The 14,850-nt window shown below is 42.3% G+C and overlaps 2 protein-coding genes across 3 annotated transcripts in view; one reads left to right on the plus strand and one right to left on the minus strand.

The window, feature by feature from the left end:
* LOC139370816 (laminin subunit beta-3-like) overlaps positions 1-3,364 on the plus strand; it is a 30,353-nt gene extending 26,989 nt beyond the window's left edge. The window contains exon 22 of the mRNA XM_071110598.1: positions 1,012-3,364. Within this exon, the coding sequence (XP_070966699.1) occupies positions 1,012-1,151 (140 nt within the window). The 3' untranslated portion in view covers positions 1,152-3,364. The remainder of the gene's footprint in view (positions 1-1,011) is intronic.
* A 1,433-nt stretch (positions 3,365-4,797) lies between these two features.
* Positions 4,798-12,629, minus strand: LOC139370830 (calcium/calmodulin-dependent protein kinase type 1D-like). Of its 2 annotated transcripts, XM_071110624.1 has the most exons (14): positions 12,551-12,619; positions 11,309-11,384; positions 10,601-10,712; positions 7,938-8,063; positions 7,792-7,866; positions 7,478-7,616; positions 7,004-7,127; positions 6,804-6,879; positions 6,527-6,639; positions 6,299-6,377; positions 6,065-6,152; positions 5,649-5,935; positions 5,414-5,521; positions 4,798-5,277 (listed from the first exon to the last, which is right to left on the minus strand). In XM_071110624.1, exons 2-13 carry the CDS (start codon positions 11,322-11,324, stop codon positions 5,449-5,451), a joined length of 1,308 nt encoding a protein of 435 aa, XP_070966725.1. In that variant the 5' UTR covers positions 11,325-11,384; positions 12,551-12,619; the 3' UTR covers positions 4,798-5,277; positions 5,414-5,448. The 2 variants fall into 2 exon arrangements, with proteins under 2 accessions (XP_070966725.1, XP_070966726.1); XM_071110625.1 differs by lacking the exon at positions 11,309-11,384 and having other exon boundaries at positions 12,551-12,629.
* Positions 12,630-14,850: the final 2,221 nt, after the last annotated feature.

Consider the following 14,850-nt stretch of genomic DNA (forward strand, 5'->3'; position numbering starts at 1 on the left):
CCAGGGACTCAAATCCTGCAGTGCCAGACGTGTCCTCCTGCTTAAGCCAGTACATGTCCAGGCCCGTCTGAAGTTTGCTAGAGAGCATTTGGATGATCCAGAAGAAGATTGGGAGAATGTAATATGGTCAGATGAAACCAAAATAGAACTTTTTGGTAAAAACTCAACTCGTCGTGTTTGGAGGACAAAGAATGCTGAGTTGCATCCAAAGAACACCATACCTACTGTGAAGCATGGGGGTGGAAACATCATGCTTTGGGGCTGTTTTTCTGCAAAGGGACCAGGACGACTGATCCGTGTAAAGGAAAGAATGAATGGGGCCATGTATCGTGAGATCTTGCGTGAAAACCTCCTTCCATCAGCAAGGGCATTGAAGATGAAATGTGGCTGGGTCTTTCAGCATGACAATGATCCCAAACACACCGCCCGGGCAACGAAGGAGTGGCTTCGTAAGACGCATTTCAAGGTCCTGGAGTGGCCTAGCCAGTCTCCAGATCTCAACCCCATAGAAAATCTTTGGAGGGAGTTGAAAGTCCGTGTTGCCCAGCAACAGCCCCAAAACATCACTGCTCTAGAGGATATCTGCATGGAGGAATGGGCCAAAATACCAGCAACAGTGTGTGAAAACCTTGTGAAGACTTACAGAAAACGTTTGACCTCTGTCATTGCCAACAAAGGGTATATAACAAAGTATTGAGATAAACTTTAGTTATTTACCAAATACTTATTGTCCACCATAATTTGCAAATAAATTCATAAAAAATCCTACAATGTGATTTCTGGATTTTTTTTCTCATTTTGTCTGTCATAGTTGAAGTGTACCTATGATGAAAATTACAGGCCTCTCTCATCTTTTTAAGTGGGAGAACTTGCACAATTGGTGGCTGACTAAATACTTTTTTGCCCCACTGTATATATATATATATATATATGTAAATAAAAAAACATTCCCCTCTCTTCCTGTTCCTGCTCTCCGCCCCCTCTTTCTCCTCTCTCCTCCTCTATGTTCAGGTAAAGCAGACTCTCTGCGTAGACTACAGGATGAGGTCCTACTGAAGTCCCAGAGGCTGACTGGTCTGGACGGCAAACTGCGGGACCTCCTGGCTGACATGAGACAGAAGGTCAAGATCCTCTCCACCTGCCAGGGCTGAGAGGTAAAAGGGCAGAGGTCATCCTCAAATAGCCTCTTCATTGAGATAGAGGAGCGATGTTATTTATTTTGTCCCATTTTGTAGAATAAATGTCCCAATAAATATATTTTTTCATGACGTGCGGTTTTTAACTTTATCACATCCCAGTGACATCATTAGGCCTGGGATTTCTGGGGCTGCAGCCCTGAATGTTTTTGGTCCAGCCTCAAACCTTTTGATGAATATATAAATTGCAGGCTGTATGTCTGATATGAGTTCCCATACTGGCCTATCACTTACACGCTAGGCAGTATGCCATAGAGACTGTTACGGAGTCTAGTTGACAAGGCTATTGAACCAGACATTGGTGTCTGTCTTTATTCCTTTATCCAACATATCATACTGAAACAGAGACTGTCATGATTTTAGCATTACTTTGCTGAAAACTGTGTGTCACTAGCCCAAACCGTTCAAAAGATGTGATCCATTTTAACGGAGATATGTTTTATTTATTTTTTTACTATCGTGAATTCTCTGGAAGCATAAAGATAAATAAACCGTGTCCTTGCCGCTTCAAAACCAGGCTACTTGGGGATTGCTAATTAGATGATTTGTTGAATAACAAACAAGCTTGTTCAGTCACGATACCTTATTAGCTAACAACCTGGTAACTGGACAGGCACACATTTGGTTTAAGATGGCACACGGAGAAAGAGATAGTGTACGTTTTATCCTAGTGGGGGGAGGGGGAAAAATAAATAGAGTGTGTAAATAGAGTGTAGTCTTGGGTAGATTTGGACTATGCCATGTTGTCTTCAGGAGATTTTCTGTTTCATTTCTTTCCTTCACATTAGCTGATGTAAGATAGTGGAACAATTCCTATTCCTTATGATGTGCTATCCTATTATAGGATAATGAGTGTGTTTGTCAGCAAGAACAGTACTGTTATTCCTCATAAATCTTTTATTATTACACTTCTTCCCAATTTTGCTGGTGTAACTACTTATTTGAAATCTAATTTGCCTAAATTAGAAGAGACTTTCCATGTCATGTGGGTATGCTTTCCATGTCATGTGGATATGCTATGTCATGGTCATGTGGGTATATACGCTATGTCATGGTCATGTGGGTATATACGTTATATACGCTATGTCATGGTCATAAAAACAAGAATAGCCCATATTGAAATGCCTGTTACATCAATTATTCTATGTATTTTAGTAGTGTACACAAGCTGCTAGGCAGTGATGGTAAGGGGACTCTCAATAGCTCATAAACGCAAACGATCTTGCCCATGTAATGTAAGATGACAAGAGTCGGCAACTAGTCAGCCCCACCACCTATAGATTTTTCTTGATTGTGGGGTGACTTGAAGAAATTAATTGTTATAGCATAAACATTTTCAAACCCCCTGCACTTGGGAATTTCTTTCTTCAAGCTGTATTTTAAAGGGATAGTTCACCCACTTTGTAGAAAAGGCTCTCATTTGCAATATACTTTTTAGGGAACTGTCCCTTTAATTGCACTTTTTTTTTGTTAACTTTGCCTTTAACTGCAGACACTTCTGAGCCATCACAATATAGGCTTTTGGGCACTGGATACCTCTATACATCTCTATGCTTTTTATTGTTTGGATTTGTGTGTGTTTTGTATTGTTGGTATTGCTACACTGCTAGAGCTAGACATCTGCGATAACATCTGCAAAATATGTGTACACGGCCAATAACATTTGATTTTGCTCTGAGCGCACCTGCAACCAATTCCCTTATTAAATACCTGAGTTCCCTTTGTCTTTAGTTCAGTACCAAAGATCCCATGCCTCTTGAAAATACTCTCCAGCGTTTATCCCCTTTCGTTTCTATTATCTGTGCATCCAATACCCAACGTGAGTAAACCGCAATATTGTTTCCATTTTACTTTCTTGTTTCATGTGTGAATGTATGAGCATTTAATGATGCGCTGTCGTATCAGTAGTGGTAGACTGTTGAGTTGTTGCAGCATGTTGCATATGGACATTAATAATTCAGATATTTTGTATATCCTTCAAAGATTGATGATACTGACATGGAAATAATGGGTATGATAATTATGTTCATGTTTATTCTTTATATGACATTTCCTAACGCAAATGTTTAGCTTTCTATGTTGTGTTTATTATTTTTAGCACACAAGTCAATAATGAATTATGATTTATTGTAGAAAATAAACGGGAGCTGCAGCTCTCTAAACCGAAACCCCACGTCTCTCCCCCATCCTTGTCCTCTAACCGGGATACCTGTATCAGCTCCTCACAGTTAAGTCCTTTAGCAGACGCTCTTATCCAGATTGATTTACAGGAGCAATTAGGGTTCAGTGACTTAATCAAGGGCACATCAACAGTTCAAGGCTTCTTCGCTCACCCATGTCAACAACCGACATCAGAATAGGCAACCTGCCTTTGACATTGTTTTTATTACATTTTTGGCACAATTCTCTCATCTCTCAATGTTCAGATTGATGCATTTAGCTGTTGAAATTCAAAATGTTGTCCCTGGGAATGGATCCCCCTTATAGCTCAATGGGCTAAAGCCTACAATGTCCTCAAATCCTAGAAACTCCCCTGCTGCGACCTACATTCCACCAATAGCTGTAGAGTAGCCTCGTTTGACCATCCTGATATCCGGAGCTGACATTCTGCCACAAGGATTCAGTGATGCTAACGCTTTTACGTTTGTTTTGTGCAAAGCCCCTCAGCTACAATAGTTCAATCATAGGAGGCTCAGACTGGTGGAGGTGAAATGAAATGAGAGCGCAGTGGTCAGGATGGTGGATTAGGCCGAAGAGGAGAGATTTGTGAGGGTAGAAAAGTATAGAAGAGGACGATTTACATTGAAGTTTTTTATTTAGAAACAAAACAAAGAAGCAAAGTATAGTGCTTGTGGTTTATAAGATAGCGTCTCCAGTGAAACAGTTACAATGGCATCGACACTACAAGAGGAACTCTACAGCAGTTTATGGCATAAAAGTGGCACATGTGATCATCTCTGTACGTAAAGTGATGTTATTATTAAACAGGACCACTTTAAGTAGAGTAGTAACCATCTTCTCTGACAGGGAATAATGTCAACCCTCCTCAACCCCAAAGTCATTGTTATGACATGAGCGTTAGGGTTCAAACAATGGGTCAACGTCATTCAAACCTGTGGGCAAGATTCACAAGTCAAAATCCTTACATTTAGGATTATAAAAAAAACTAATAATTCACACAATACAAAAGCACACGGCGTCGATTAAACGCTTGACATCAATGACATCGCAAAGCACTTCCCCCTTGAATAAATGTCATGCAGATTTCATAAACTCTACAATGAAATCATTATTTGACCAGATTTTTATCCATACATTTTCTTCAGATCCACAGGACTCTGGTTTCTCCAGATCCATTAGTAGGAACAGATGTGAGTGAATGAAGAACAGTTTAATTTAGTTCAGACAGCAACACAAAGTAGCCAAAGCCAATTAATGAGTTACAATCTAGCCGTCACAGCGATCATATCAGAAACAAATATTCAAAGAAATGACATTGTTTTCCATAGGTCAATAAACATTCACAGGTTACATACATTGCAAATACAGTACGTCTTTGTATACTTCAAATGTACATTTTCTGTTGAAATATAAGTGAAGAACAGTTTAATTTAGTTCAGACAGCAACACAAAGTAGCCAAAGCCAATTAATGAGTTACAATCTAGCCGTCACAGCGATCATATCAGAAACAAATATTCAAAGAAATGACATTGTTTTCCATAGGTCAATAAACATTCACAGGTTACATACATTGCAAATACAGTACGTCTTTGTATACTTCAAATGTACATTTTCTGTTGAAATATAAGTACAGAATGTACACTCTTCTAAACATCGACAGTGGCTTGGGTCAAAGAAATTTAAAAGTTTACATTTGTGCGAGTGTAAATGTACTACGTTGTAGTTGGGTAGGAATCTCAGGTCTTCCTGTGTTCTCTGGATAAGGTTCGGGCCCTGGCCCTTGCTACGGGCCTCTGGGCATCTCAGAGGAACACTACAGAGTACTACTCCTGAACCAGCAGGAGGCAGCTGACACCTGTAGAGTGGCTCAAACTTCTTGACTGCAACACTGCAGAAACACTGGATGGGCGTGGGGAGTGTAAATCCACATGAAGATTCATATAATTCATGTGAGAGTTTTCCTATCAACTCTCCGTTGATTGTGTACATGAGTGTATGCAAGCACATGTGCATTGTGTATTTGAGACCTATTTACCTTTAAGCCAATGAATTGATCCTTAGGTCAATCAATCACATAACAGAACACACCCCAGTCTGCATGGTGTGTCCATTCCTATTGGTCGCCCTGTCAATGGCATCACAGCTGAAACAGACAGCAAAAAGCAAAGCCTTAAGAACCACAGATTTTACACTTTGGACATAACTCAACAACCCCCCCCCCCCCCCCAGAATGACATATATTCCCCTCCCCTCAGTCCACTTGGACTCACCTCTTAGCTGCCTCGAATGAGGAGCAATTCTCTGCGTTACATGTCTCCATAACGACCGGCGTGTGCCTGGGCTCGCTGTGACTGGCTCTCAGGCCCCGGCACTGCACCTCCGGAGGGGTCACTGGGATTGGGGGGTTGCCGTTGGTGTCCTTGGCGGTGATGTTGTTGACGCCCTGCTGAGTATTCTGGGAGTTGCAGGGGATAGGTGGGAGAGGGGCATCAGGGTCGGCGTGGGCCAACTGCAGCTTCTTCATGTGGTTGATGGCTGCTGTGGCGTTGAAGGCTTGCTGTAACAAACACACAGGAAGATTAGGATTTATATATTTTTTTTATGAATAATCATGTTTTGATGATAATAATAATAGTAACGTAAGTATGATAGCATATTGTATGTAGCCCTATGACATGTTGCTCACCCTCCATTTGGACTTGGCAAAGTTCTTCTGGATCTGCATGCTGACTGATTCATAGATGTCCTGATCCCTCGCTGTCTTCCCAATGATCCTGCAACAGGAAATGACATTGTTAGAGCCACCAGGAACAAAGAATAAACAAGAAATAGTGAGATCCCCAGACACTGATCTTAGATCGGTTTTCTATTTTCCCCCTGAGGGGAGGGTGGACTGATCCTGGATCTGTGTGTGACTCACCAGGGGTGTCTGAGGGCCTGTTCTGTGCTGAAGCGTTTCTTAGGGTGCTTCTGCATCATGTTCCGGATGAAGTCCTTCGCTATGGAAACGGAGACTGACATATTTCAGCATATATGTAGTAAAAAGAAGTATTCTAGCACTGAGATGACTTATGAATAACTTTACTATGTAGTTATGGTACTCGTTCTGTGTTAATACCCTAGTCATAGGGGTGGTGGTATGTCTTACCTGACTCTGAGATGTTATCCCAGAAGGGCGAGTGGAAAGCGTAGTCGGCCCTCATGATCTTAGAGAACAGACGTGTCTCGTTGTCCTCAAAGAACGGAGGGTAGCCGCACAGCCTGTTAAACGCAGAGGGAACACGGTTATCACAGAGTTATCACAATAACTTTCCCCAAACGTTATATAGAAATACCATCTCACAATGCAGTCATCCTAATACTATGAAAAGGTTGAGAAGAGGTGCTGGCGGATATAGATCTAGAAGTCCTAGATAGGTACTCACAGGATGTATGTGATGACCCCTATGGACCAGCAGTCCACTGCCTTGCTGTAGGGTTTCTGAGCCAGAACTTCAGGGGCTGTAGAAGTTCAAATATACACAGGATTAGATACCATGCTAGTCTTTTCTATCTGTGCAATAAAGCTTTACACTATTTCAATGACCAAACAACTAACACACGGTTGGCGCACGCACACACACACCAACATATCCTGGCGTGCCGCAGGCCGTGGACATCACTCCGTGGTCGGACATCTTGGACAGGCCGAAGTCACTGATCATGATCTTGGAGTTCTCATCTGAGTTGAAGTATAGTAGGTTCTCTGGCTGCACACACAGAGGGAAAGAGAATCAAAAAGCGCCAGAGAAACTATTCTCCCAACATAGTATATAATAGTGTTGTGTGTGAGTGTAAAATATGTCTGGAATTTTGTATTTGTTTAAATGTATTTTTATTTAACCTTCATTTAACTAGGCAAGTCAGTTAAGAACAAAATCTTATTTACAATGACAGCCTACCCCGGCCAAACCCAAACCAGGACGACGCTGGGCCAATTGTGCGCCGCCCTATGGGACTCCCAATCACAGCCGGATGTGATACAGCCTGGATATTACAAGTGTGTGTGTGTGTGTGTGTGTGTTTACATTGACTGTGTGTGTGTGTGTGTGTAACATACCTTGAGGTCCCTGTGCACTATGCTGTTCTCGTGAAGGTAGTTGACAGCCTCCAGCACTTGGTGAACCAGACAGCTGGCATCCTTCTCTGTGTACACCCCCCGATCTATGATACGGTCAAACAGTTCCCCACCAGACACCCTAGGAAAGAAACACACACACACACACACACATCAGAATCTCCACCACTATATTCAGCATCAGCCTTTAGTCTTCATTAGACTCTCCTAATTCAGCAGGTTTTGTTAAACAGCAACATTTCTCTGTATGTTCATAAATGCATTTAGTATATGTAGAGATAACGGTGCCCACTCACAGCTGCATGACAAGGTAGTAGTGTGTCCGAGTTTCATAGAAGTCTTCCAATCCAACCACATTGTCGTGCCTTATCCTGAGAGGAAGAGGAGGAGATGTGATGTTGTTCATTCAGGTGTGAGTGAGAGCGTGTGTGTGTGTACTTACTTCTTCAGCACAGTGATCTCGTTCTCTAGCTTGCTACAGCTGAGGTGTTTTTTCTTCAGACACTTCAGGGCATAGAGGTTTCCAGTCTTCTTTTCTCTCACCAGATACACCTCGGAGAACGAACCCCTACGCACACAGACAGAGAAACGGTTATAAGGCTATGTCCACTATCCAACCCGCATGGGTTTGAGCTCTATCGTCAATGAACCTCTTCGGGTTCCATAAACTTGCAGATTTCTGAGCTTAACTACAGTTAACAACTCTAGTCTCTAATCCAGGGGTGTGAAACTCCTTCAGCGGGGGGCTGAGTGTCTGCTGCTTTTTGATATTCTGTTCAATGTGTGTCCAATTAAGACCTAGACAACCAGGTGAGGGGAGTTCCTAACTAATTCATGACCGTAAGTGCAAAGGAGGAGTGAAAACCCACAGACACTCGAAGGAAATAGTTAGACACCTGTGCTCTAATCAAATGATATACCGCTCAAATTAAACCAATAAGCTCTGAGGACGAAGTTGAACAACCTCATTCCACAGATATTTGGATAGGTGTAACCAAGATGGCGGAAGCGCTCATACACTCTTTGGAAGGCTACAGTGCTGTAGGTGGAGTCACCACCACCAAGCCTCACTCTCCTGGCTCATAGCTGCACACGGCTAGGAACAAGACGAATGAGTGAGAAAAAAAACATCAGAATTGGGCTGCCAGTCTAAACAGGGCCATAGAGGCTTCAGGTATGGCCTGTGCTCCTGAGGCCTGTGAATAGCAGCAGGGCAATACAGGAGGATGAGTACTCAAGCCTTTTCCATTACCCAGCCTGAAGCTCAGGACAGGTGGCCCAGAGAAGAGACGCCTGAGATGATTGATTGATTGATTACTTGATTTAATTGATTGGATAATTAAACGTAGTAGCCTGCTCCAGCTGCAGACAACGTTACATACCACAGAAATTCTCACGAACTAAAACACAATGAATCCCGGAGGCTTACTTCCATCGTCCATTGTGTCTGCTTGTCTCTGTCCGATCTTGCACAGTCAACCCTGGATGAACCCTGAGAAGACCGTGGGGGGGGGGGGGGGGGAGCCAAGTGTTCATGTGTGGGAGGGAGCCAAGATTATCCTAAACCTCATAAAATGGATCCGATCTCCCATCTGCTGACTGCCCTGTTTGAGGGAGACCAAGGTGTGGGTAATCCTCTTGTTTGGCAGACAACCATATTCCAACACCTGTGATACTGATGCAATAAGTGCGCCCTGTGCCCAAAGACATCACTGTCTGGTAGAGACAGACATACAGACGGAGACATAATGTCCACCAGGCCTGGGTTCCAATACCGCAGTATTTGTTTTCTTTCAAATACTTTGATTGTGCTTCCCACTTCGCTTCCTCCCTCTCATCTGGTACTCCTGGCAGACTCGGTCAAACACTCAAAGTATTTTGAAAGAAAAGCATACTATTTGAACCCAGGTCTGATGAACACACACATATACAGATACTCAATGTAGCACACAAACTCACGCACCCCAGCAGGCACACAGTCGCACTCATTCCCTCACACCTCACCTCGTGCAAATGCACACTGTCAACACACAATGCCAGGCCCTTAATCCTTTAATTGAGCAGTGATAGGCTGTGCCCGCTCTGTAATGACATCATTTCTCACCTGCCTGGCTCACACTTTTCTCAACCTCAGCCTCTCTCATGTATTATGCTGTAAGCTGCTTGAGGAGAGGGTTGAGGAGGTGAGGAGGAGGCTCAGACAACAGGTAGGCCAGGGACAACAGACAGACCCCTCTCACTCTGCAGATATCAGTGTTGTGTGGGCAGTAAAACATTTCTATTGGATTTCACAAAGAACAACTCCTTTCATAAAGCTCTCATATACTGTGCATAGACCTACTGTGCATAGACCCACTGTGCAAAGACCCACTGTGCATAGACCCACTGTGCATAGACCCACTGTGCATAGACCCACTGTGCATAGACCCACTGTGGATAAACCCACTGTGCATAGACCCACTGTGCATAGACCCACTGTGCATAGACCTACTGTGCATAGACCTACAAAACACACATACACCCACACATGCACACAACCACACTCTAGCACACATGTGCTCAGACCCACATGCTCACACTCACATGCTCACTCTCTCAGGCTCACACACACACATGATCATAAATGTACGTACACATGAACACACATTGGTCGACCAATTTTCCAAAATGTGCCATGTCCTGTCCCCTTTTGGATACTGTTGCTACTTCGTTTAAACTCAAAACTTTCCAAGAAAGGTTCAATCTTTAAGGTGAGAGAGACTGTATTGTGTGAGCGCCAAGTGTTCCCTTGATAAACATGACCTGCTCTGACCTGGGTCCTGATAATCTGATAATCTGGGTAGAACATTCCAGGATTATAGTGCCAAACTAGGATCCTCCTCTGGGCACAGGTAAAGTAGATATCCTGGAGATGCACTTAATCCTGTAATAATGGCTCTTTAGTCGGAGATAAGAAGCTGACAAGAGCTGCTACTCAGCAACAAAGGCCCAGTGAAAACAACCAAGCACAAAATGGCTGCCATCGGATGAAGCGAGTTATCTTCAAAAGTAAAAGTGCTTTGAATTACACCTCCAGGCAGTCATTTAAACGGACAAAGTACTTACGATCCCAGCGCTTTTTTGAATTCGAACACATCTCTGATATTGTTGGTGACTTTCTTCCAACTGCAGGTTATTTCTTTGCGACCCATGGTGGCTCTGTCGTCACAGCCGGCACCTGGAACAGCGACAGACAAGCAGTTTTACTCTGCAGAACACTGGACTGTCTTACATGTATGTACATTCCTTTTCAAAAGACAACTCTCACCACACATAAAGAAGCCCAACATGACCAAACACTTTGGGACAGAGTTTCTCATATGGTGGGTTGGGACCAACCCACTGGTAGGTCACAGCCATTTCCTCTTGGGTCATGTCTTAGGACTAATATGGCTAGACACATCATTTGGATACAAGAACGTTTGAAAGGCTTCAAGTAGCTCACAAAGCAACAACAACAACAAAATTGGGGGACCACAGCTTTGGTGGAGATCTCGGTTAACTACTGCCATCTTGTAAGCTCCCCATTTTACTTATATAAAAGCTTGCATGTTCAGTATGAGGTCATTAATTATTGGCCTAAGCTCGTTTGTACCCATCACTTACAGAAGGCCCAAAGAGGTGTAGGATTAGTGCTGTAATGCCTATTGATGGTTACTCTTTCCACCCTCTCCCTCCCCTCGCTCTCTCTCTCCTTCCTGTGCCAATTCAGCATGCAGATTACTGCTGATTCCCTGACAAACCCCCAAAACTGGGTTGATTTATTATACTGACCTTCACAAGAGGCCATTGTTGTGCCTCAAAACTCTCTCCAAGTTGGTTCTGCTTCTTTTTTTAAACCAATCAGCATCTGAATTTTAAAAAGAAGTACCCCAAACCCCCCTGAGTGATCTCACAATGTCATAGATAGAGCATAGAATATAATTAAGCAATAGGACAAGAGGGGGTGTTGTATATGGCCAATATACCATGGCTAAGGGCTGTCTTATGCACAACACAACGCGACGCAGATACAGACATTAGCCGTGGTATATTGGCCATATACCACAAACACCCGAGGTGCCTTATGGCTATTATCAACTGGTTACCAACGTAATTAGAATCAGTATTTTTTTGGTCATACTTGTGGTAATCGATCTGATGTACCATGGCTTTCAGCTATTCAGCATTCAGGGCTCGAACCACCCGGTTTATAATGATGATTATAAACTGGATGGTTCGAGCCCTGAAAGCTGATTGGCTGACAGCCATGGTATGTCAGACCATATACCATGGGTATGACAAAACATATATTTTTACTGCTCTAATTACGTTGGTAACCAGTTTATTATAGCAATAAGGCACGTGGGGGGTTTGTGGTATATGGCCAATATACCATGGCCAAGGGCTGCTTCCAGGTACTCTGCATTGCGTCGTGCATAAGAACTCTTATCCATGGTATATTGTCCACATACCACACCCCTTCATGGCTTATTGCTAAATTAAATACTAATGTCAGTGGATACCTCAGCAAAAATACATAAAACGTGTTGATAGAATATGGTAGACTTCCATTTGGGGGTAATGCATACATTGTGTTGTCATGTGTCCATTCAATGAGGATTTCTTGTAAACTTTGTCCAGTTTAAAATGATTGAATCGATAAAACAACGTATTTTCCAGGTCATTCCTAACGTCCAGTAGCACCGTGGGAAAAATCCGGGTGATCATCCGATAGCACACATGATTCAAATGGTCCTCAGAACTGTGCGTAAAATGTTCCCGACTGCCTTTGACGCATGGATAGTTTAGGTGGAAATGTCGAAGATCATGACCATATTAAACTACAGTCAATTGTTCATTACTTAAAGCCAGAGATGGCGCAGCATTTCAATTATATAACATGCTCTATTTTTTAAGAAATTGAAAAAAACACATTATCTTTTAATAATGTAGCTTAAACTAAGCACAGAAAAACACTGACACACTTAGATCTAAATAACTGAATAGAAACGTGAATGGGCATTTTTTTCTTACCTTATCTACAGAGAAGGAGCACGAGTGCACTTGTTGAGGTATCTCGATAGACCTACTAGTTTCTTCACTGCAGACATGGAGACCGCGGAGCGTCCAGGGGCGTGGTCTGCCCTCCCCATCATTAATCAGACTAGCAAAAGCAAAAGAGTCCCACTTTTAATATTGTAAAAAATATTTCTGACTTTGTATTATTATTATGATTTAGAACACTATTTTCTTACATCATTTAAGCTAGAAACGTCATTCAAACTTTAAAACGTGCAGACTGGTCAGGAATAGTGTGCTTGTATTCAACTTTTAATAAAATGTCTACCTTTTGAACTATTAAGCTTTTTAATCTCCTGAAAAAACGTTCAACCATTTGCATGGGATTTCTTTAGCATTCTAAAAGGTCCCATTGTTAAGCCGATGTTACACTGGAGGCAATTTATGGGTTGCTCAGTGTGTCACCACCCAGAAATAGCCTGCAACTTAGTTGCATTGCATCGCAAGAGATAGAAATCAAACCTATTTCACGAAATTGACTGTATGCAATGTCCAATCAGTAAGCAGAAAAAAGTTTACATGACTCGACATCAGTGGAGGCTTCTTAGGGGAGGATGGCTCATAATAATGTTTGTGACCGAGCGAATGGAATGGCATCAAACTATGTGTTTGCTACCATTCCACCCATTCCGGTCGAGCCTGTCATCCCCAATTAAGGTGTCACCAACCCCCTGTGCTTGTCATATAGTTCTGTTCAGAACTCCAACACAGTTGTCATGGTTAAAGTACATGGTCTGGCAGTCAATAAATATAATTTTTAAAGTAAACCCAGACCTTTCTGTGTCTCAACTGAAATTGTCCAACATGAACTGCACTAGCTAGCTAGCTTAGCTCGTTGCTACCGTGGTAAATCCTGGTTGGCAAATAGGCAACCCAGGCCTTTCTCTTTCCAGTTTCAACTGAAATTGTCCAACATGAACTGCACTAGCTAGCTAAGCTTGTCACTAGCTTGGAAAAACATGGTTGGAAAATAGGCAATATTTTGGCTAGCTAGCGAAATTGTACAGCCAACATTTATATTATGTCTATATTGATGCTATTACAATTACTAAACATTTGGATAAACAATTCATTTCTGAAACCATGATGTGATGTATGACATGATGGGGTGTTGCATGCAATTTCAATAGTGCTTGCATTGCTTCTTGTAACAGCAAAGTTGCTTGAGATAATGTCACTTGTATCTGCAACAGACATTGAGTCAAAATTGCTTCATGTGACACAGGCTTAAAAAACTCATGACTTCCAACATTCGATTCACTGTAAACAAAGTAACGTTTGACACATCAGCTACTTTGATCACTTTCCCAACAAGTCAGACAATAACTCGGAGCGTATGAAATCTTTACTTCTCTGCTTTTCTGATCTAAAATTAGAACACTTCTTACACAACCACAAAATCATTTTAAAGAGCTCAAGCAAGTCCCACAATATTTCTTCATGGAAAATTACCATCTATAGGTGTCACTTGCTTTCAATGTCCCTCACATCCTGCACAGTTTATTGGCAATAGTGCAGTGCCAGCGGACAGTGACCTAGGTTACTGTATAGGAAAACAAACCCACAGCTGCAAGGTTCACATGCTTTGCTTTGTTTTTAGATGGCCTCATTGGGAACCTATGGCAAGACTCATTGAACAACTACATAATTGCAGAGATGTCTGTGATTTCACATAAAGCCTGCAATGCATTACTTTAAATAAGTATATATGAGTGCTGCTTGTAATGTTCTATCATCTATTTACAGTATTTTACACTCAATGGTTGATAATATCTAATCTTTCTGATGTACGTTATGTGTGTAATAGGTTTTTATGTCAATTATTGCCATGCAGAATGCATTAAACCTGTCCTGGGGGCTTTCAATGCATCAAACTGTTTCATAATATATGTACCCAACTGCAGGTGCACAATTTTTGCTGGGTATATAATCTACAGCCTAAGCATGATGCCATCAAGCCAACATGACACATGATTAGGCAACCTACGGCTGAATATCACTCTGTAGGCTATTCATAAATAAATCCAACCCTGTCTCCTCCCTCTGATATGAAAGCTGTACTTGTCCTGGTTCACACCCAGCTGCAAGCATTCACTCTTATGTAGCATTGGCCACTGTGTGTGTGTGTGTGTGTGTGTGGCAGTCTGGAGGGGGTTTGTGTGCCACCTTTCACTCAATGCATTACAACATACTGTGAGCGATTATTCAGTGTTGTGTGATGGTTGGTTGTGTCTACAAACCTAATTCTGTAGTAT

Source organism: Oncorhynchus clarkii, chromosome 17 (genome assembly GCF_045791955.1).
Source record: "Oncorhynchus clarkii lewisi isolate Uvic-CL-2024 chromosome 17, UVic_Ocla_1.0, whole genome shotgun sequence".
Taxonomy (NCBI): domain Eukaryota; kingdom Metazoa; phylum Chordata; class Actinopteri; order Salmoniformes; family Salmonidae; genus Oncorhynchus; species Oncorhynchus clarkii.